We start from the raw sequence: 23,815 nt of genomic DNA, 5'->3' as shown, positions 1-23,815 counted from the left end.
TCGCTGGTCTCCTTCAGATTACACAACCAGCGTCGCTGGTGATACAAACCAGCGTCGTTGGGCTAAGTCGGCCAGAATTAGGGTTTTTCGTATTTTGTCTATAAATACCCCATTATAAACCCTAAAAACAAAAGCGGAGCACATAGGTTGAAAGTGATGGCTAGGGATCGAGAATTTGGACCTCTTAAGCACTACGGAGCAGATCTAACATCATCAGACGCTTGGGAATCCAACCTTGTGATTTATAATCACCCGGTTCTACATTCTTTCTTTCTTTCCGTTATCTCTAGATTTCTATGTTATTTTATTTTATCAGATTGTTCATGGCTACTCAGTCTATGAGTAGCTAAGTTACTAGACATTCATTTGGACGTGATATAAACATGACTTGATTGTTGATTATGGTTGATTGTTGAACAGTTTCTATGCTAAATCGCTGATCCATATTTATTTGAATCTGAATTGTTATTAGTTTTCATATACAAACTGATTTTTATTGATTTGGTCGAGTCGAACTGATCAGCGGCTCCAGGGTCATTTTAATCTGTTTGCGAAACATTGATCGTCTTTAATCAGTGTAACCATTTGATCTATAACTGGACATTTGATTGAGAATTAATAATTGGTTCAAACGAGTATGTGTTTAATTAGGTTAATCTAGCTGATCTGGCGAACGGAAACCGGATCCAGGTGGTTAGGGTAATCAATGTCTTTTAACTTTAACAAGAACAAAGACTTACATAAAAGATTTCAGTCATAGTTACAGGCTCAGTTTTTAAAGCTCAGTGAGTGACCTTAACAGGAACTCATTGAAGTGTCTGACCAGTCGAAAGGCAGTCAGGCTAAATAATTCAAGTGAATCTAACGAGAACCTGAATGTGAAAAGAGTCGTTCAACAACTTCAACTATAACCACTTTTAAGCATGTCAATCAAAACCAAACGAATGTCAGTTTTACATTTATTATTGTCTTTAATTTCATATGCAATTAGTTAACTAGGAGACCCCCCCCGAAGAAAACTGTAATCTTAACTTAAGTATTTTAATTTCCTTAGTTTAAGTTCCCTGCGAACGAACCTGGACTTACCTAGACTATATTCCTACTAGACAGAGTACACTGCTCTTAGTTGCGTTTTAAGATAGATTAGGTAAAACCTTGAATTATAAATTTAAAACTTAGATAGTTTAATAAAAACAAAAACGCACATCAATCTCGTTGTTCAAAGAAATATTTGAGGCTTTTATGATCGGAATAGACGGTAAACTTGACTCCATAGAGATATTGGCGCCAAATTTTTAAAGCAAAGACCACCGCCGCTAACTCCAAATCATGAGTAGGGTACCGCTTCTCATGCTCTTTCAATTGTCTCGAAGCATAGGCAATGACTTTACCCCTTTGCATAAGGACACAACCAAGGCCATTAGATGATGCATCGCAATACACCACCATATCTTCCAACCCATCGGGCAAAACAAGAACCGGTGCTTGGCTTAATCTTTCTCGTAGTTGTTGGAAAGCCATTTCTTCCTCGCTTTTCCATTCAAACTTAATATTCTTTCGAGTCAATTTGGTCAATGAGGAAGCTATTTTAGAAAAGTCTTGGATGAAACGACGGTAATAGCCCGCTAGACCGAGAAAACTTCTAATTTCCGACGGATTTTTAGGTTGCTCCCACTTCATCACCGCACTAATCTTAACCGGATCCACCGCGATTCCTTCACTATTAACAACATGGCCAAGAAATTGTACCTCTCTTAGCCAAAATTCATATTTGGAGAATTTGGCATAGAGTTTCTCCTTGCGCAACGTTTCCAACACCTCCCTTAAATGAACTTCATGATCGGACGAACTCTTGGAATAAATGAGAATATCATCAATGAAAACGATCACGGACTTATCGAGCATAGGACGACAAACACGGTTCATAAGATCCATGAATGCCGCGGGAGCATTCGTGAGACCAAAAGGCATGACAACAAATTCAAAGTGGCCATACGAGTCCGGAAGGCGGTTTTTGGAATATCTTCTTCACGTACCTTGAGTTGATGATAACCCGAACGAAGATCTATTTTAGAAAAATATGAAGCTCCTTGAAGTTGATCAAATAGGTCGTCAATCCTAGGCAAGGGGTATTTGTTCTTTACGGTGACTTTGTTGAGTTCACGATAATTGATACACATCCGCAAGCTACCATCCTTCTTTTGACAAAAAGTACAGGTGCACCCCAAGGAGAGTTACTAGGTCGAATGAAACCCTTTTCAAGTAACTCTTGGAGTTGCTTCATCATTTCTTGCATTTCCGTAGGAGCCAAATGGTAAGGAGCTTTAGCAATGGGGTTAGCCCCCGGAATGAGATCAATGGAGAATTCAACTTGCCGTTCGGGAGGAATACCCGGCAAGTCCTCGGGAAAAACATCAACGAAATCTTTAACGATGGGGATGTCTTCGATAGAAAGGGGTTTCTTCTCAACATCAACGATGTGAGCAATATAAGCATGACATCCATGGGATATGTAACGTTTGGCACGAGCAAAGGTGCACACGGATATAGAACGTTCTTTCCTATCACCGTAAACCACTAAGTCTTCGCCCTTAGAAGTCTTTAAGTATACCGCTTTTTCATCACACGCAATCTTGGCGTTATAAGAGCTTAACCAATCCATGCCTAGGATTATGTCAAACTCTCCCATTGGAAAAGGAATTAAATTAGCTTGGAAGAGTTCCGAAGAGATTTTGATTTCACACCCCTTATACACATCCCTCACTAATTCCATCCTACCATTACCAACCTCAACTTGCAAAGTATTTTCTAGACATGACTTAGACACGGGAATAACATGAATTACTCTAGTTGCAACAAACGATCTATTCGCCCCTGAATCAAAGAGAATTCGCATAGGCACATCATATACAAGAAATGTACCTGTAACGACATCATCTGCATTCCTAGCTTGTTTCACTGTTAGTTGGAACGATCTCCCCCGTTGATTCCCATGAGTTTGGGCATTCCTTCTCTCCGCCTCCTTCCTCCTCTCTTCAAGTCTTTCTTCTTCGGTCAATTTGGGGCAAGAACTTTTCATATGTCCCTCTTCATAGCACTTAAAGCATATAACTGGTTTATGCGGTTTCGACTTGCATTCCCGGCTTGTGTGTCCCGGTTTTCCGCATGTATAGCAACCCTTCTCCGCCGCCCTACATATCCCCGAATGATTCTTCTTACATTGACGGCAAAAAGGAACATTCCTCCTATTAGAAAAAATTACCGGAACCACCCTCTTGTCTGAACTTCTTGTTTGGGGAGTTTACATCTTCATGTTTCCTTTTCAAGTCACTTTCATCCCCCCTAGACATTTCAATTTCATGGTCCCTGGCCACATCCGCCAACATGGAGAAAGATTCCATCTGACGTAAGCTAATCTTCTCCCGCAAGCTCTTCTTCAATTTCAAATAAAATTGCTCCTTAAGCAATTGATCATTTTCTAGAAATTCTGGACAAAATTGTGCCTTGTCCAAGAATTGAGCCCGGAATTCATTTAAGCTCATGCTACCTTGACAATCATTGAGGAATTCACTCCTCAACTTAGTAACTTCGGCTTCAGACCGGAATTCCTTGAAGAACAAAGTCTTGAACTCGGGCCATTCTATATTATCCAAAGCCCCTTCTTTATTGTCAACAAACCATCCCACCACCTCTTGCCACTATTTCTCAACATTCCCACCGCAAAAACAACCTTCAAATGTGAGGGGCATTGACTAGTACGGAATGCCCCTTCAACTTCAGAGACCCACTGAGTACAAACAATAGGATCACGATCACCGTGATATTCAGGTGGGTGGCATACCTCAAAATCCCGAAATGTGAACTTTTTCTTGTAAGTTCTTTCTTCCGTAACCTCCACATCCTTCTCCTCCTCGTTCTTCTTATCCTTCTCCTTGGCATCCCGTCTTTCAAATTCTCGTTGCACATTGACCGCAACTTCTTCCCTGATCATTTGAGCGATGTGGTCATTCACTGCTCCTTCCAAAGTCTGGTTCAACCTCTTTAGCAAGATGGGAGTATACTTTTCTAATGCCCTCCTTATTTGGTCCGATATATCCATACTATCTTCATCAAATACGGGCTCCTCTTCTTCATTTCGTCTATTGTGTTCATCCTCTTCATTATGATTTTCAGCCATACTATAATAAGAGTAGATAAAATTGATTTAAATGTACACCCTATCTCTCTCGAGCTAAAAGTCAAAACCTATAACTTTATACTAAACCGTCCTAAGGTTTGACGCCGTCAGTTTATACAATTGTTACTACTTCAACCACAATAAGGCCGGCTTCTTATTGTGCTTTAAATACTAGCAAGTGGATAAACTAGCATCATCAAACGCATCTTTCGGTCTCATATAAATTTCGGTCACCTAAGGTCGAGTCTCAACTAAGGTTTAAGTCTAGGCACTCTTTACTCGAGGGAATACCTAAATCCCTTACACCTTGGCTCTGATACCAACTTGAAAGGACTAGACTCGATAAATCCGAAATAACGAAAAAAAATTTTTTTTTTTTTTTTTACACCCAAAGCCTCGGCAAAGAAAGGGACAAAGCCCCACTGCGCCGTAGTGGGCTTGACACCCTCCCACTGCGTCGCAGTGGGAAGAATACCAATTCAGGTCGAGGAAAACCACTGCGCCGCAGTGGGTAAAATCACCCCCACTGCGCCGCAGTGGGCAGCACATCAGCAACCCTAAGACATTTTTGACACTAAATCGAACTTGTGACCTTCAAATCTCAAAACGAACTTTACCAAAACCCTTTCCAGATATTTCCAACAACATTACAAACACGTTGTATACATAATTACGATTTAGTCTAGTTTCAAAACACTTGAACACAAAGAATGGGTCATTTAGCCATTTGACGCTAATTTTGTCCAAATATAACTTCACAAATTGCTGAAACTTACACTTGCCCATTTACACAATTTTACCAAAACAAGACCATCAAAACGAAAAGTATCAAGAGCCAAAGGGAGAGGGACTTCTAAGCCTCTAAAAGCCAAAACTAGCCATTCATCCATGAATGACCTAATACCTTCAAATCTTGCAAAATACCACTTCAAGCTCTATCAAATCTTTCAATATCAACCACACTAGTTCCTTCTTCCGGAACTACCAATAAAAGAGTAAACAACTAAAACATAAGCAAGGGCTTAGTGAATATACTTGCATACATTTACGAATACGAAGGAGGGCAAAGTACAAGGACTTTCACATGTAACCTATGGCATCGTCATGTCACATTTACATATTCACCTTGCACACTAACATCGCATATATGGATCCATATAAGCTAAACAACATAATCATGATCATCTATCGGGGTTCTTAGGCCACCGGAGGTTCTTAGGCCTCAATCGATCAACTATCGGGGTTCTTAGGCCCCGGAGGTTCTTAGGCCTCATAATCACAATGCCCCACATGGGCTTAAGCTACATCAATTACCACACATAGACAAATAAACTTCAACATGGTGGTCAACACCACCATGGACAAAAGGCTTCAACGTGATGTGGTCAATTGATCCAACATATACATAAAGGTATGCAAGAATACTCACCTCCTCCGCAACAAAGACAACAAAGCTAAACAATAATGCTCAACAAGCTCAACCTATGATCATATCATAAAATGCATAAGCTTTCATTCACAACTTGACTAGCTCAACCTAGTCATACTAAATCACTAGCCTTTCCAAACCCCACCCAACCCATTTGTTATTGAGTTACTTTCATTACCCACAATTTCAAAAAGGTAGTTCAACCTACCATTTTCATCACTATTTCAATAACTAGAAAAACTCATCTTTTCTCATTAACTTAAATTATCACAAGAACTTATCAATTTCATAATCAAACACATCAAATAACTCAATAACACTAGGTTAGCTAAGGAATTGGGAAAAATCCATCCATAATAAATTTCTAGCAAAACCCCCAAATTGGAAATCTCCAAGAACCCTAATTTCAAGAGAAAAAGGAGATAAAACTAGGTTAAGGAAATTCAATACCTCAATCTTCCAAGAACTAATTCAAGACTTTAAGTTACAATTTCTTCTCCCCCAAATTCCTTAGGATTTCCAGCCACACCACAACACCCACAAACCCTAACTCTTCAAATTGCTTGATAAGGATTATTGGTGATGGTTATTATGATAGTTTCTATCTTGGATTGAAGGAATTGAGCTTTGATTTTGAAAGAAATGGGAAGGAATGCATGAAAAGATAGAGATAAAGAGAGTGGGAAGTGACTCACAAGCCAAAAAGGATGGCTGGCACTCTTTGGAGATGCCACGACCCATCCCACCTTTTGTGGGTATTTTACCCGCTATCCGTTAAAGTTCCAACTAAATTAACCCCATATCCAAAAATAAAATACTAGGAAATTAATTTAATGTCAAAAATATGAAAAAGGGTTAATTTCTTTTACCTTAAAATATTTGGGGTGTTACAAACACGTTGACAAAATAATTCCTTTTATTAAAATGGCATTCACTATCATACCATAAACTAGTGATAATTGTTTATATACAAACAATTAATAGAAAATCACATACGTATTCAACTAGTACCACTAACGAATATCAAAATAATAATTAATAAGGAATTAAATCATCAAGATTTTGACACAACGATAATGGAAATCAACTTTGAATTAATAAAATAGTGCCATCCTACATATTGTTTCACTTTCACTACATCAAGATGAATGATAAAAAGATTAGCTACTCATGGGAAAACAAATAAAATTAACAATAATTATATAAATAAAATCCGTAATAATAACTGTATAATAATATAGTTTTAACATTAAGCAACTAATAATAATAATAATAATAATAATAATAATAATAATAATAATAAAAGAATTAAAAGATCGAACGAGAATTTGTTGTACTGTGATGATGAAGTCGAATGAAACAAAGCCTAAAGGCTTTTTGCAATGTTTTTAAAACCGGACCGGAAGACAAACCGGTCTACTTATTAGTTACTGGTCGGATCGGTTGAACCGGATTAAAGAACCGGAAACATTAGAAATATAATAAGTATATATAGAAAAAATCCAACAAAAAACCCCAAATATATGCAGGTACACAAATTTTTAAAATTTACCTCAACAATAATATTCTTTATTATATATAAGTTACTAATTGTATATATATTCACGTAAATTAATAAATAAATAAAAAGCGATATATTAAGAAAGGGATAAAAATCAGAATTTGGAGTAAAATGTTTCAAAACTAATTGATAATCACACATATCGAAGTATCGAACCAAGTTATCCATTAAATTAAATTATTAAATTAAATATAATATATTTATGTAAATCATAAAGTGATTCACGCTTGAGAACAAGGTACATCTGATATATGCTTTACCTTTTTGGCTTTTTATCTTCTACTTTGTATGTGGGGAGGGGATTCCCTCAATTTGACCAACATGACTAGTCATGTTAGGCAACTCTTGGCTTTTGGATTAAAATCAAGGGTCAAGATTCAAAGTTCATCTTTGAATCTTGACCTTTGATTTTCATCCAAAGGCAAAGATGTTACCAACTTGATTAATCAAGTTGAAAACAACTTGAGGGAATCCCTTCTCTTGTATGTGATACACACCCAAAGAAACATACACAGTCGCCGGAAAATATATACATACATATATATATACTATATAGATATATACCAATTTGTTGACTCCTTTCACCTCCTATTTTCTACCTTCTTCTCCAAGATTTTTCACCATCAGTTCAGCACTGTCAATTTTCTGCAATCCATACATCTCGGGTAACAACGTTTAGGTAACTTCATCGAACCAACGCCACAACAAGTCATAGAAAGTCAAGACCTGATGGTTGATTAAACCGCTGGTTTCCTGGTTCTACACCGGTTCCTGGTCCGACCAGCCGGCCCTATGCACATCTGAACCAACACCCTCAGCCGGACCGTTAAAGCTGCCGGGTCACGGCCCAACCAATTCAACCGGCCGGTCCGGTCCAGTCCGGTCCAGTCGTGAAAACATTGGCTTTTTGTCTCCGCCTCACGAACTATGCCCCCCCTATTAATGAGCTGCTCCTAATATATATATATATATATATTTTGTTGATCTTCTGTTGCATCGCCGACCTCACAAAAACAAACGGCTACGACCCTTTTGGGCTTTCTTTTATTTTGGGCTTAATATCCTCATGAATCATGAAATGGGCTGCCACTTTTTGTACGAGCCCATCATATGAGACTTTAATTTGCCTCTTGCGTCTTCCAATCCACGAGACCACCGGCCAACTTCTTTTATTGATCACATTTTTGTCCAGGTCTTCGACTAATATTTATGCACATAAAAATTAATATGTTTCACATATTTTTGTCTGTTAAACTTCAATATTCATTTTCTTCATAAATGATCTTTATTCAGTCCATTATCATCATTTTTCATCTTAGACATGCTTATCACCTAAAATCACTAGTAGATAACATAAAGTACCGAAAACTCATAGAAAAAGACCTTAAACAACCATAAAACATCAAACAATTATGTGGGAAATATGTATAATTTAAGTCACATCAGTTGTCAATGTGTCCAATGTCGAAATGGAGTAGAAACAATAAACCAAATCTTTCATTGGTGCAATTGCGATTTAAACTAGTGTAACAACCGTCATAAAATTGTTTTAAATAAGTTTCTAGAATCGTACTTTCGCCATTGGAACGATTAGACAGTTCAATTTATTAAAGTTCTTGATATACTTTAGACTTAATGATACGCTTATATGAAGGTCAATTTGATCTTAAATGTTGAATTAAATGACGAGTTTATGAGTTAATATGATAGAATACTAGAATTCGAGTCGTAAACATTCAAGTCTATAAAAGATCTAGTCCAAAATGTTCACAAATAGTCCTTGCATTTATTGAGTTCATTTATTATGGGAAAGGTATATATAGAAAATGATGGAAACCCTTGAGAGAGAAACTACTATTCACCTTCTTCTCTACCTTTTTTCTCTCTCTCTCTAAAAACACATAGTGCAGCCTCAAAAACACACACAAAAATCATCTTTTGATTTTGGGTTGTTAAACCAAAATCATTCTTCTCCACCTTTTTTCTCTCTCTCTCTAAAAACACATAGTGCAGCCTCAAAAACACACACAAAAATCATCTTTTGATTTTGGGTTGTTAAACCAAAATCATTTGTACTTTTAGCATCCTTGTGATAATCAAAACATATTTCTGGAATCAAATCTCAGGTAACAACAACAAATTAAAAGTTTTTGATCAAATTAAAAGTGTACTTTTTCAAGCTTATGTTCTTGATGATTTGGTCCAATTTTTGAAAGGAAAACGTGTTAATAGCTAATGGGTTTGTGTCTAGTAACCTTTTTATGGACAAATTTGGGTCATAACATGTTTTAATCTACAAAACCCATTTTTGAAAAACAAGGGAAAACTTGTTCTTGATGTGCCACACCTTGTTCATAGTATAGGTGGTCTTGAAATCGTTAAAAGTGTTAATGGTTAGTATTATTATGTATATATGTATTAGTTTTATGTTCTAACGAGTCCCGGAATCGATCTAGATCTTAGTGTTATGTTTGAGCTCTTGTTTCAGCCCGTTTTGTTGTTGGGATGATCTTGGAGGGGACAATCTTGTCGCAAGATCGTCCTAGCAGCCCACTTGGTTCCTAGTTCATGCTCGTTCGATCTTGTATGGTGTTGTGTTGTTGTGGTACGTTGAATGGGTAACTGATCCTTTGGATTGGTTTAGCTCAAACACTTGTTCGTTCAAACAATCATATGCCTTGTTCTTGTTCTTGTTCTTGGACCCTTAGGACGATCCTGAGCTAGATGTCCTTAGGACGATCTTGAGCTCCCTCATTTTGAAACGATCTTGACACTGGAAAACCTAAGACGATTTTGCACCTTGTTCCCTTAAAACGATCTTGAGTCATGAAAATGAGACGATCTTGAACCCTTAGTCATCAAAACGATCTTGCCCTAGAACAGCTAGGACGATCTTGCACCTTGTCCAGAGGGACGATCTTGAGCTTCAAACTCCTAGGACGATCTTGTATCCTGACCTCTAAGACGATCTTCAAACTAATGGAACCCTAGATCAACCTTAAACCCTAGAACGACTTCGAAACCCAAACACAACCTAGCACCTATAACATATCACACTTAAAACAACCTAATCATGTACCTAATCATCAAAATCACTTCCATATGATTAATCACATTCAAGGCTATGTTATAACATTGAAGCTAGTTTTTAAAACGATCTAGAACAACGAATACTGTGCAAACCCTAATTGAGTACACACGAGACATGTGCTATCTAGATTACTAAAGTACGAGTTCTATGAACAAACAAAAATCGAGTTCTTAAGGCTAAAGTTCATCATTTAAAGACACGTTAAACTCATTAACATGATAAGTACTTATGTGTGAGTTCAATGACATTTAGTTCGAGTCCAGTTCACATACTTAAAGTCCATTCAAACACTTTTGAGTCAAAACGTTAAAAGATCTTTAAGGGACCAAATTATCAGTTCATCAAGGACATTTCAATGATTAATTAATCACAAGAACTAATACACGTGTTTATTTATACTCAATGACTTGTGATTAGGTTAACATCAAGACGTATTTGGATTCAAATAGATATAACCTATTTATATCGGTGCTTGTTCTCTGTGCTTGTAAACTACGCTTGTATCGGATCCCTGAGAGTCTTCGTAGCCCCTTTTTCTTTACTTATGTTTTGGGGTGAAAGGAATACTACACATGCTTTTATATGCCGTAACTGCTTTTATTATTCTATGGATGTTTGACTACTTTGTGACATACTAGCCGGTCATGTTGATGACTGTGAGTGCTCGATTGATAGATATTAGGCGGTGATGTTGATGACTGTGAGTGCTCGATTGATACATATTAGCCGGTCATATTGATGACTATGAGTGCTCGATTGATACATATTAGCCGGTCATATTGATGACTGTGAGTGCTCGATTTATACATATTAGCCGGTCATGTTGATGACTGTGAGTGCTCGATTGATATACTTGTCGGTCATGTTGATGACTGTGTGTGCACGATTTATATATGTTAGCTTGGTACCGTAAGTGCACATTTATACTCAAACACATACTTATGTGCAAAGTTAGTCTCTAGCCACATCATACTACTTTATTCTCAACATTCTATTGATGGCATAAAATATATTTTTACAACTTGTTTATGTACTCAAACCTACGAACTCACCAACCTTTGCGTTGACACGTTTAAGTATTCCTTTCAGGTAATCAAGCGAATCGTGGCTAGGATTGGTAGCATGGGACTCTTAGCAGACCGCAGGCTAGGTTTTGAAGTTTGCATGCTCTTGTTTATGCTTGATGGCAATATGCCTAACCTTTTTCCCCTGCGTGCGAACTTATCTCATCTCTATTTGAATGCTTGACGTAACTTGTGTGTGATGACTACTATTATGCTTATTTGGTTATGAAATTGACTATGTATGCTTAATGTATGCACTCATTTAGTATTCCTATGTAACATCCATGTGCGCGTGTGCTTTATCTTACATCCCGAGTTTTCCGCCGCAATCGGGGTGTTACAGATTGGTATCAGAGTCGTGGTTATAGTGAATTAGGTGGATTTGCCTAGACTATAACTTAAGGAACCGCACATAACATGCATGATAGGAATTATGTGTGCATTCAATCTCTATGGATCTTATCTATATCTCCGATATTCACGCTATTGTATTCATTCATGCGCAGACCTTAGAACCATGCTACTGATATGTCGTATTTTATGCCCATTTTCCATAGCTTAAAGTGTCGTTTAGTAAGTTATACGAGTCGTTTTCATATACATTTGGTGCGTTTATGGTATTTGTTAGTGTTTCAGGTGGAAAACAGGTACCTAAGCGATATTTTGCAGAAAATGAAGTTCCTGGAGCAAAATAGGTGTTTACGGATGTTTCACGTGGCTCGCAAGTGAAGAAATGAAGAAAGTCAAATAGTCAATGCTGGTAAACCTAACGGTGCGACGCACTTTCAATAGTGCGTCGCCGTTATTTGTGTCCAGGAAATAAGTGCTTCGCATCTTTGAAAATGTGCGACGCATATTTTCAATAGACGACAAGGCCAGTCAACAGAAGTCATAGTCAAGAAAGTCAACCAAAATGTGCGACGCACTTAGTGAAGTGCGACGCACCTGGGCGCCGAATCTGTCCAGTTTCCTGCATCATATAAATAGCTGCAAAAACATTCCAAAAACCTATCTTTCACTTTTCAGACGATTTTAAGAGCTTTTCCTAGGGTTTATCTTATTTTTCATCATTGTGGAGGATCAAAGACTCGTTCGGAATCATTTCGTTATTCGTTTTTCAATCCTTTGTATTCGGTAACAATGAATTCTTTCGTTTTGATTTGTTATTTCATATCTAATATGAGTGGCTAATCGCCTTTTCATCCATCTTGATGGAGTGAGACATTATGGAGGGATTGCACAAGATTTATTAATTCAAGTGATTTGATTTAACGTTTTGTCGTGAACTTAATCTATTAATTCTTTGTTATTCAATTATTGATTGCGGATGATTTGTGCTCATTGCTTAGTGACGACTAGGATTTGGGTATAAGTTATTTTGATTGCTTAGTTAGAAGCAATTGGTTCTATGACAGGTACGGTAGAGGGTAATCAATATTTGATAAGAATTAACGGGTTGACAGCCGCAACAGGTACTAGCCGCAACCCAAGGCGTGCAACTTCTTCATCCCACACAGGTGAAGAAACATCCGACCCGGCACAAGCTCAAGCTGCCATTGCTTCCGTTCCTGCCCTTTCTGCTCATCAGTGGCTCACTTGGCCTCATGCTTCGCAAGAGCAGAAAGCCGCCTATAATGCACGGTTAGCAAAATTTCTTTCCAAAGACTTGGAAGCACCTAAGTATCTACCTTCGAGTATGCTTGATATGCTTGCAATTAGGAGAGATATTAAGGGATTTCTTAGGTTGGTCGGGGTAGGAAATGATGAGCATAACAACCCTAGGGAACAGGAATTTCGAATTTGGTATGATATTTTTGGAAATAGGGAATCGGTTTGTCGGGAATGGTGCTTGGTGTTTTACTCCACAATCAATGTTAGTCGGATTGATAAGGTTCAGGATGTCTTTGCTGAAAAATGCATTCATTTTAGGTGTGGAGGACGGGATAGGTCCTTAACCATAGCCGAGTTTGGGGTTGCAACTGGAATGTATACCCAGGATTTGTTGGATAATAATCCGTTGTTTAGGCAGCTTCTTAACAATGCGGCTAGGACCGGTTTAGGTTTTTCGGATGGTAGTCAAAAGCTCTACTATAAGCAGATTTCAGGAGGTGTTGATTGGGAAAATGGCATTGGGGCGCGTCACATCAAGTCGCCCATTCTTAGATTGTTTTTGAAGATGATTGTGTATTTGGTTGTTCATAGATCTAATCAGAGGGACAAAGTATATTTGGAAGACATGTGGTTAATGCGGTTGTTTCATGAGGGTGCTCCTTACCGATTGGCTTGTCCACCATACATGGTGGCAAAGCATATCGGTACCCGTGGTATGAGGGATCGAAAGTTGGTGTGTGGTCATTATGTCACTCGGTTAGTTAAGTATTTTGGCTGTGAAAATGATAGGGCCAATGCAGCTTATAACTTGAATAGGAAGGATATGGAAGAGTTTGAATACACTGATCTGAAGCGGTTTGGGTTATTGAAGAGGCAATCTCATAGGGATTTATACTCTTTGATAGATTTCGGTGATGTGGCCCCCGAGGATGAGGAGGGGGATGATGGAGATGATGTTGATATGGAGGAAGCTGCTGAGGAGGAACCTGAAGCGGTGAGACGTCCTAAGAGGCGTGCTGCTTCCACTGCGGGAGTGTCTACTTCTTCCGTTGTTCCTCCCACTGATATTGATCTCTCATCCCTTCAGTCTTTAATGGATAGGATATATGCGGACCAGTAGGCCTTTCATACTAGGATGGACAGTTTTAGAGAGGATGTTGGTGGAGACTTGACGATGTTGGGTTCTGGGCTTGGTAGGGTAGTTTATGACTCACGCCGCTACCAGCCCATGTGGGAGTCTCAGCTTAGAGGCCAGGAGTTCACCCCACCTGTTGATCTGCCAGACTACCGTCCGCCTGCTATGTTCATACCGCACCAGAGAGTTACTCATGGTGGTGGCTTTTATTTCTGTCCAGAGCATGTGGTGGAGGAGGCTCCATGTCATGATCTTGGTGCACTTGGACCGGATATGCCGGTCCGTTTTGGTTCTTTTACAGGTACATACTCTGGCATGGATGTGACGCAGACTGGAGCTACAGAGCGTACCTTCGCGGAGCAGGTGGTTGGGTCATTTTTCGACTATGGTAACCTTCCTGGTTACCAACACTACCCACCTCACCCGCCACCACAGTGAGATCTTTTGTTTGTAGGTTGAAGGATGAAAAGCTGTCAGTTCGCTGTTGTGATGGCTTGTATGATTTGCTTGAACAATTTAATTTTCCGTACTTTTCATTTATATTTGCTTGGTTTGTAATCCACCCTACGGGGTGATGAGACATCGTATTTTCCTTTCCATTTCCGTAGAATAAGTAGGTTGGAATGTTGCATGCTTGACGATTATATTACTATGTTGGCTTTATTTGTGTTCATGTGTGATAGCAAGGTTGTCATGTGCATATGCTGGCAGTCAGTTCAGCGCTCATTATTCTTGTGGCATCATTCGCGCATGGAACACCACTTATACCCGGCAAGTTTTTCTTGTTCTTATTTTGGCTTTTTAGTTTACTTTTTCCTATTTTCCTTATTTGGCTTTGTTTCTTGGACATTGTCCAACTTAAGTGTGGGGTGGAGGTAAATAGGAAAAAGTTGGGTATTTTTGAAGATTTTGCATGTTTGTCCTCGTAGTTAATTGCTTTTCTCACCTAATTACAGATATAAATGAGCAATGTAACTACACCTTGGTAATACCTTTAATATGTGGAATGTGTTTTCACTGATTAGCGTGGCATCCCTTTTGGATTAATAACATTACTAGCATGCTTATAGCACCAAAACACCCAAAAGTGTGAAATTGATTGATTCATTGCTAGTTATGATAGGTGTTGCGGTTTTGGAACTATTAACTTCGTAAATTTGTCCCTCTCTTAGGCTTTCGGATTTATCCGGGAGTAAGGGTCTCTTTTTGAGCTCTGAACTAGGATGTGCAAGTTTGAGGTTGATTTTCCATTTCCGAGTTATTTCATTTGCTATGAGTGTGCAGGTGATTGCGTTGATTCTAGAACTTGTCCTTGTTGATCGTTCCGTTATCTTGTTAGATGATAAAGAGGCAAATTTATGATAAAACCTTTGTTCTTTGTTTCGTAAAAAAATTGTTATGTGCATGTTTTGTAATGTGCTTAGTAGCTAACTGCTCTGGTTAGTGAACCACCTGTTGAAAACCCGTATGTTGCACTCACTTTTAGTGCAAGAAACAATAGAAAACTTGTTGTCACTAGCCTGTTCTTTGTTATTAAATCTACCTAAAAAATAAACCTTTCCTCGCCATACCGATAGTCGAAGTCCTGGTGGGTCATTGGTTGCCTTTGCTAGATTTAATGGTTTGGGTTTTGCCTTATTATGTCGGGTCGGGATATTCTCATCTTATGGGGGTAGTTTGATTTCGTCATGGTTTTTGGAAAAGTCTAGATTGTTAATCTTAGCATCTTTTGTAATGATTTGTCACTGTTTCTTAAATTTTGTAAGAGAATACCAATTAGTCAGAGTAAAAGTAGCTCACAAAAAAAAAAGAGAATAAAAGAATTGAAAAACAGGAAAAGAAAAAAATATATATACAAAAATGAAAAAAGAAGCTTGGGCTGTCAGTTGGTATTTCTCCCTTTTGTCAAATCATTTTATGTAAGTTGGTACGTCGTTTAAAACCAACGAAGTGTTCTTTAATTGATATATTTGATTAGAAGTGTTTAAGGTTGGCAAGTTTGTTGAAGTCAACACGGTTAGATTTGGTTGATAGGTTGTTTGATTGTCATACACCACAATGGTGTCGGTTTTTGGATCGTTCTATTGGGGTATGGTCGGGATAACTTCTTGGGATGTGGACCGTTGGCAACTAATGACATGGGTTTGTTTGGACTAGACTATATGTGAAAAAATTGTTAAATGTTGTGTTAGTCCTTTGTTTAACACTACTTGTTACCAAAATTTCCATACCTTGTTCAAATACCTTGTTTAGCCTTAAAATGTTACAACCCTTAAAGTCCTTTTTTGATAGACGTTATAGGGTGCATGCGCCTTGGCGACTTAGGAACGATCCTTGTACAAGCCTATGGTTAAAAGATTATGCATCACGACTTGGCTATTGAGTGATTATTCGAATATTCAACCCCAAAAGAAAGTTAGTTGGAGTAGGATAGGCGAGATATCACTTGTTCGTTTCAATTGTGCTTAGTCGTGTTATTGAGGCTTGTAAATCAGTCAAATATTGTCAAACGTTCCGGTTTTTCATTTAAGATTAAAACTGCCTAACCATGTGTTATTATTCTAGATTATGGTTGAGCTTCTTTTTGATAAACTGAAATGTGGTTCCATAAAATACCAAGGATTGATTTGTTTCTAGTTTGGATTTGCTTGAGGACAAGCAAGGTTTAAGTGTGGGGGGATTTGATATGTCGTATTTTATGCTCATTTCCCATAGCTTAAAGTGTCGTTTAGTAAGTTATACGAGTCGTTTTCGTATACATTTGGTGCGTTTATGGTATTTGTTAGTGTTTCAGGTGGAAAACAGGTACCTAAGCGATATTTTGCAGAAAATGAAGTTCCTAGAGCAAAATAGGTGTTTACGGATGTTTCACGTGGCTCGCAAGTGAAGAAATGAAGAAAGTCAAATAGTCAATGCTGGTCAACCTAACGGTGCGGCGCACTTTCAATAGTGCGTCGCCGTTATTTATGTCAAGGAAATAAGTGCTTCGCACCTTTGAAAATCTGCGACGCATATTTTCAATAGACGACAAGGCCAGTCAACAGAAGTCAAAGTCAAGAAAGTCAACCAAAATGTGCGACGCACTTAGTGAAGTGCGACGCACCTGAGCGCCGAATCTGTCCAGTTTCCTGCATCATATAAATAGCTGCAAAAACATTCCAAAAACCTATCTTTCACTTTTCAGACGATTTTAAGAGCTTTTCCTCGGGTTTATCTTATTTTTCATCATTGTGGATGATCAAAGACTCATTCGGAATCATTTTGTTATTCGTTTTTCAATCCTTTGTATTCGGTAACAATGAATTCTTTCGTTTTGATTTGTTATATCATATCTAATATGAGTGGCTAATCGCCTTTTCATCCATCTTGATGGAGTGAGACATTATGGAGGGATTGCACAAGATTTATTAATTCAAGTGATTTGATTTAACGTTTTGTCGTGAACTTAATCTATTAATTCTTTGTTATTCAATTATTGATTGCGGATGATTTGTGCTCATTGCTTAGTGACGACTAGGATTTGGGTATAAGTTATTTTGATTGCTTAGTTAGAAGCAATTGGTTCTATGACAGGTACGGTAGAGGGTAATCAATATTTGATAGGAATTAACGGGTTGACGGTTGGGTACAATCGATAGGCAAAATTGTTATCTAAAATGACCAAAACCATTGTTTAACTAGGGAAGTTATAAAAAGGCGTCTCGGGGTACCGGTCTTAATAATGAAACTAGTTATTACAAGAGAATAAAATAAGTTGTTAACTTGACGGGTACGAGGTTTGGCAATAGATTTGAGTCTCGGTCATTGAATCACCAAATTGAATTTGAACTTCATCAAAAGTGCAATCCTAACATTCTGTTGAGCGAAATCAAGATGGGTGACCTTTAAATTCTTGTTTTAAACTACAATCTCTTTTTTGATTAATCCTTTGGGATTACTAATTTTCAACTAACTACTTGCATCGTGGAAACTCGGCCACAAAACCCCCCATTTTACTTGAATCATTAAACGTTTTTACAAATGCTTGTTTAAGTACTTGCGAACGATCTCGGCTTACCATTTTTCACTATACTGCATACGATCAGGTACACTGTCTGTGAGTGTGTAGTTATCAGTATTTTTCGGTAAATCGTGTTATAAATTTAAAGCTAGATATCGCATATCAGCTACCTTGTCACGTGTACTCATGCTACTGGTATTCGAACTATTAGATGTGATTAAATTTAAATAATGATAATAAGTTAGCGAAATGATGTGTTGTTAGCAAGGAGGTATGGCGATATATCATCACAGAAAAGCCTGATCAACTTTTCGCGTGTGGTATATTTTCTATGGACTTGATGGCAACATGGATCGTGCCTAAGATGGTAAGAGTGTGGTAGCAACTTTGGCATGTTCAATAGGTGTTGGTCGGGTGGAGGGTTAGCCGCTGGTACACCCTGTATACATATCTTTGCCAATACCTAGGGAGCATATCAGTACCATGAACTGACCTTGCATTAGATGTACTAGAGGTGTGGAGGGTTAGCTGCTGGTACACCCTGTATACATACATCGCCTGTGCAACGGATGTAGGTGTTAGATCCGGACCGCATTTTGGCTGTCAAAAGTTAATTGGGTTTAAAAATTTAATTTAAACTGAAATGGTTATGTTATTCATCTTGCAAACTACCTTTCATGGATTGAATGTTTTATTGTGATATTACTTTGTACTGCATGATTGGTATTGGTGATAATGCTTACCTTCAGATATAATACTTGATTTCTTGAGTTACATGCGATAATGGAAGTATAAATGAATAGGATTCTAGAAGACTAACACGTGTGTTTGAGAGTGCGTAAATGACTTCACGAACGACTATTTCCTCATTCTAACGCCGATCCCATCTTTTCCTAATATAGGAAAATGGTGCGAACAAGAGCAAACCCAAATGTCGAAGTTCAAGATAATGGTGTTGGTCGTGGTAACCTTGGAGGTGGTCTTGGCAACCCGAGAGGAGGTCATGGAGGTTAACAAGGAAGGGGCCGTGGTAGAGGTCGTGGTGGTCGTGGTGATGGCATGGGTCACGTTGAGAACCCTGATTTGGCCACTATCATTGTTGAACAGTTGGCGGCTTCAATGCCTACTATTATCGAACAAGTGACTGCCGCAATGGGTGTTATTCCGAATCAGAACCGAAGAGCACCTGAAGTTGAAGCTGAACCAGTAAGAGTTGCGCCGCAACAAGTGAATCAAGAACCAGAAAATTTTGACCCCGAAGTCGAGTTTGTTGGGGAAGGTGTGTATGTGGGCCCTGGACCCAAAAGGTTTCCCAAGAATGAGGAGTATGCTGTGGAGAGAAGAGTTGCAGTTACACCGAGTTTAAGAAGTGTGGTCCACCGGATTATAATAGAAGATGAGGGGCAGGCGTGTTTATGAAGTGGTTGGAGAAATTGGAAGCAGTCATGGACATAAATGAATGTCCATCTCATCAGAGAGTAAGATTCACTGGAGGTTCATTCACCGATGATGCACTGTCATGGTGGAACACTTTGCTAGGAGCCCGTGGAAGAACTGCTACTTTGGAAACACCATAAGATCAGTTTAAGGAGATGATGAAGAACCGCTTTTGTCCACTGAATGAGATGCAGAAGATTGAACAAGAGTTTTGGCACCACACCATGGTGGGATCTGGTCATGCAGAGTATACCAGCAAGTTTCAAGAGTTGGCTAGATTCGTACCTCATTTGGTGACTTCTGAGTTGAAACTGATTGAGAGATACATCTATGGCCTCATTCCTCAGATTCGTAACACTATGACTGGCATTCCTCCCTACTCCATTGAAGAAGCTATTCGAAGAACCAGTGCAATGACTGATGACTTGGTTAGAGCTGGAACATTGTCTAGGTCTTCAGAGAAGAAGAGAGACTTTGGTGAACCCAGTAAAAGAAGGGATTTCAGGACAGACAAGAGAGTCAAGGTTGGAAAGGTGTTTGCAGCAGTTGAGTCAGGGCAGAGGGCATATGTCGGTCAAGCTCCTCAGTGTTCTACTTGTACTTATCATCATCCAACAACAGTGCCATGTCGATTTTGTCAGAACTGTCTGAAATTTGGGCACTTATCTAGAGATTGCAGAACAGCTAGAATCCCAGCAACACCACTGAATGTCGCACCAAGAAACATTAGAAATCCTCCAGTTAATCCAAGAGCTTGTTATGAGTGTGGTAGCACTGAGCACTACCGTAATGCTTGCCCAAGAATTGTTAGGCGACCCGCCCCAGCAGCAGCCAATCAGAATCCTCTACAGATTGCAGCACCAAATCCACCAAGAGCTAACCAAGCCCAGCAGGCCAGGGGCCGAGTCTTTGCTTTGAATGCTGTGGAAGCCGCTCACGATCCGAACGTTGTCATGGGTACATTTCTCTTAAACAATCATCTAGCTACTGTGTTATTCGATTCGGGTGCTGACTACAGCTTTATCTCCACTAACTTTGTGTGCACTATTAACGTGAAACCCATTCGTACACATGCATGTTATGAAATAGAGGTAGCTAGTGGTGGAATCTCTAAACTTGACCAAATTGTACCTAAATGTGTGTTAACACTTGATACTCATTCATACTACATAGACTTAGTCCCATTTGAAATGGGTAGTTTTGATGTAATAGTGGGGATGGATTGGTTATCTATGGTAGATGCAACGATTGTACGTCGCGCAAAAATCCTTAGAATTCCCTTAAGTGGGGGAGACGTACTAGAAATCCAAGGTGAACGACCCGAGTCTCACAAACGAAACCTAATGAGCACGGCAACCGAAGTAATCAAACTAGCCGATATCCCAATAGTCCATGATTTTCCCGATGTATTTCCTGATGACATTCAAGGATTGCCTCCGTCTCGACAAGTTGAATTTCGAATTGATCTCCTACCTGATGCAACTCCAGTAGCAAAGGCATCATACCGTCTAGCTCCTTCTGAAATGCAAGAACTTGCGACACAATTACAAGAGCTACAAGACAAGGGTTTTATCCGACCGAGTTCTTCACCATGGGGTGCACCGGTATTATTTGTTAAGAAGAAAGACGGATCTTTTCGCATGTGCATCGACTATCGTGAGCTAAACAAGTTAACAGTTAAGAATCGATACCCTTTACCGCGCATTGATGATCTATTTGATTAGTTGCAAGGTGCAAAGTACTTCTCAAAAATCGATCTTCGTTCAGGCTACCATCAACTAAGAGTTCGTGAAGAAGACGTGCCAAAGACAACATTCAGCACGAGATATGGACACTTCGAGTTCCTAGTGATGCCATTTGGATTAACAAAAGCGCCTGCTGTTTTTATGGATCTAATGAATCGCGTATGTAAGCCCTACTTAGATCAGTCCATCATTGTTTTCATTGACGATATTCTCATCTACTCGAAGACTAAGAAAGAGCATGAAGTCCATCTAAGAGAAGCTTTAGAACTTCTGAGAGCTGAAAAGTTGTATGGAAAATTCACGAAATGTGAATTTTGGTTAGAAGAGGTGAAGTTTTTGGGTCATGTAGTTGACAAGGATGGAATAAAGGTTGATCCCAGTAAGATAGAAGCAGTAGAGAATTGGAGAAGGCCAGAGACATCGACTGAGATCAGACAGTTTCTTGGTTGAGCAGGCTACTACCGGCGATTTATCAAGAACTTCTCAAGGATCGCACAACCACTTACATTGTTGACACACAAGGATAGAAGTTTCGATTGGGGGGAGAAACAAGAAGAAGCTTTCAGAATCTTGAAGGAGAAGTTATGTAATGCACCGGTCTTAAGTCTTCTAGAAGGAACCAAAGATTTTATTGTTTATTGCGACGCGTCGGGTCAAGGCTTAGGATGTGTGTTGATGCAACGAGGCAAGGTTATTGCATATGTCTCTCGCCAATTGAAGATTCATGAGAAGAATTACACGACACACGATTTGGAGTTGGGAGCTATCGTTTTTGCACTCAAATGTTGGAGACACTATCTGTATGGGACTAAGACAGCATATCTTCACGCAGAAGGATCTTAATATGCGCCAGAGACGGTGGCTAGAGTTGTTTAGCGACTACGATTGTGAGATTCGATATCATCCCGGGAAGGAAAATGTAGTAGCAGACGCCTTGAGTAGGAAGGAGAGAGTTAGACCAAGACGAATTAGAGCTATGAGCATTACCGTGCACAACAGTCTGAAGGATAGAGTGATTGGGGCACAAGTAGAAGCAAACAAGAAAGAGAATGTTGACAGAGAAGGATTGGAGGCATGATAGAACAGTTTACTCAAAGAGATGATGGAGGACTGTATTTTTGTGATTGATTGTGGATACCAATGTATGGAGGACTAAGAAAGCTGATAATGGACGAAGCGCACAAAGCAAGATATTCTATTCACCCAGGGATAGATAAGAAGTACCAATACTTGCGAGACCTATTTTGGTGGCCAGGAATGAAGAGCGATGTGGCGGTCTATGTAAGCAAGTGCCTAACGTGTTTGAAGGTTAAGGCCGAACATAAGAAGCTAGGAGGGCTGCTAACACAACCAGAGCTGCCCAGTTGGAAGTGGGAAAAGATTACTATGGATTTTGTCACGAAGTTACCAAGAACGAGTACTGGTAAGGATGCAATATGGGTGGTGGTAGATCAACTGACCAAGTCAGCGCACTTCATACCCATACGTGAAGATTACTCAATGGAGCAATATGCGCGTCTGTATCTTAAGGAGATTGTAGCTAAACACGGTGTTCCAGTATCGATCATTAGTGATAGGGATAGTCGATTTACCTCAGGATTTTGGAAATCGTTGCAACGAGCCTTGGGAACGCGAATCGATATGAGCACAGCCTACCATCTGCAGACAGACGGACAGAGTGAGAGAACGATTCAGGCACTAGAAGACATGCTAAGAGCCTGTGTCATAGACTTTGGAGGAAGTTGGGATACTCACCTCCCATTAGTCGAATTCTCATATAACAACAATTATCATGCAAGTATTGGGTGTCCGCCTTTTGAGGTTTTGTATGGAAGAAAATGTCGATCTCCGCTTGCATGGCACGAAGTTGGAGACATGCAGTTAATAGGTCCAGAGATTATTCTTGAAACTACCGAGAGGGTTGCTCAAATCAAGGAGAACCTCCTGAAGGCAAGGGATAGACAAAAGAAATACGCAGCCAACCGAAGGAAACCTTTAGAGTTTCAGGTTGGTGATCGAGTGATGCTTAAAGTTTCGCCTTGGAAGGGCGTGGTCAGATTCATAAAGAGGGGGAAACTAGCTCCAAGATATGTCGGACCGTTTGAGATTGTAGAACGCATTGGTGCGGTGGCTTACCGTCTGAAACTTCCCCAAGAGTTGAGTAACGTACACGATGTTTTCCACGTATCGAACCTCAAGAAGTGTCTAGTCGATGAAACAACCTATGTCCCTTTGAACGAGATACGAGTAGATAGTAATTTAAGTTTCAAAGAAGAACCCGTTGAAATTCTGGAACGAGAAGTCAAAAAGCTCAAGAGACATAAGTATACCATTGTGAAAGTTCGTTGGAACTCCCGTAGAGGCCCAGAATTCACTTGGGAACGAGAAGATCAAATGAAGCTTAAGTATCCACTCCTTTTCGCTTAACCCGATACCTCAAACTAGTGAGAAAACCTAAGAGCTTAGTTCCTAACTTGACACTTGACGCTTGTTGTGCAATATGATGTTCAATGTGAAACATGCTACTTGCTACTTATTGTGTGATGACATACTTGAAACTTAACG

General features: G+C 39.3%; 1 protein-coding gene across 1 annotated transcript; it reads left to right on the top strand.

Moving 5' to 3' along the window:
• The first annotated feature begins 19,729 nt into the window (after positions 1-19,729).
• LOC122609008 lies at positions 19,730-21,229 on the top strand. The gene is made up of 2 exons (XM_043782069.1): positions 19,730-20,570; positions 20,679-21,229. Exons 1-2 carry the CDS (start codon positions 19,730-19,732, stop codon positions 21,227-21,229), a joined length of 1,392 nt encoding a protein of 463 aa, XP_043638004.1.
• The last annotated feature ends 2,586 nt before the right edge of the window (positions 21,230-23,815 follow it).

The sequence above is a fragment of the Erigeron canadensis genome, chromosome 7 (assembly GCF_010389155.1).
Source record: "Erigeron canadensis isolate Cc75 chromosome 7, C_canadensis_v1, whole genome shotgun sequence".
NCBI lineage: Eukaryota > Viridiplantae > Streptophyta > Magnoliopsida > Asterales > Asteraceae > Erigeron > Erigeron canadensis.
The sequence above is the reverse complement of the archived record's forward strand: the minus strand, read 5'-3'. Positions and strand labels throughout refer to the sequence as shown.

Coding starts and splice junctions, on each gene's coding strand:
- LOC122609008 (XM_043782069.1), top strand. CDS start 19,730: ATGGTGGGATCTGGTCATGCAGAGTATACCAGCAAGTTTCAAGAGTTG. Junction 20,571..20,678: donor TATTAACGTGAAACCCATTC/GTACACATGCAT, acceptor CATACTACATAG/ACTTAGTCCCATTTGAAATG.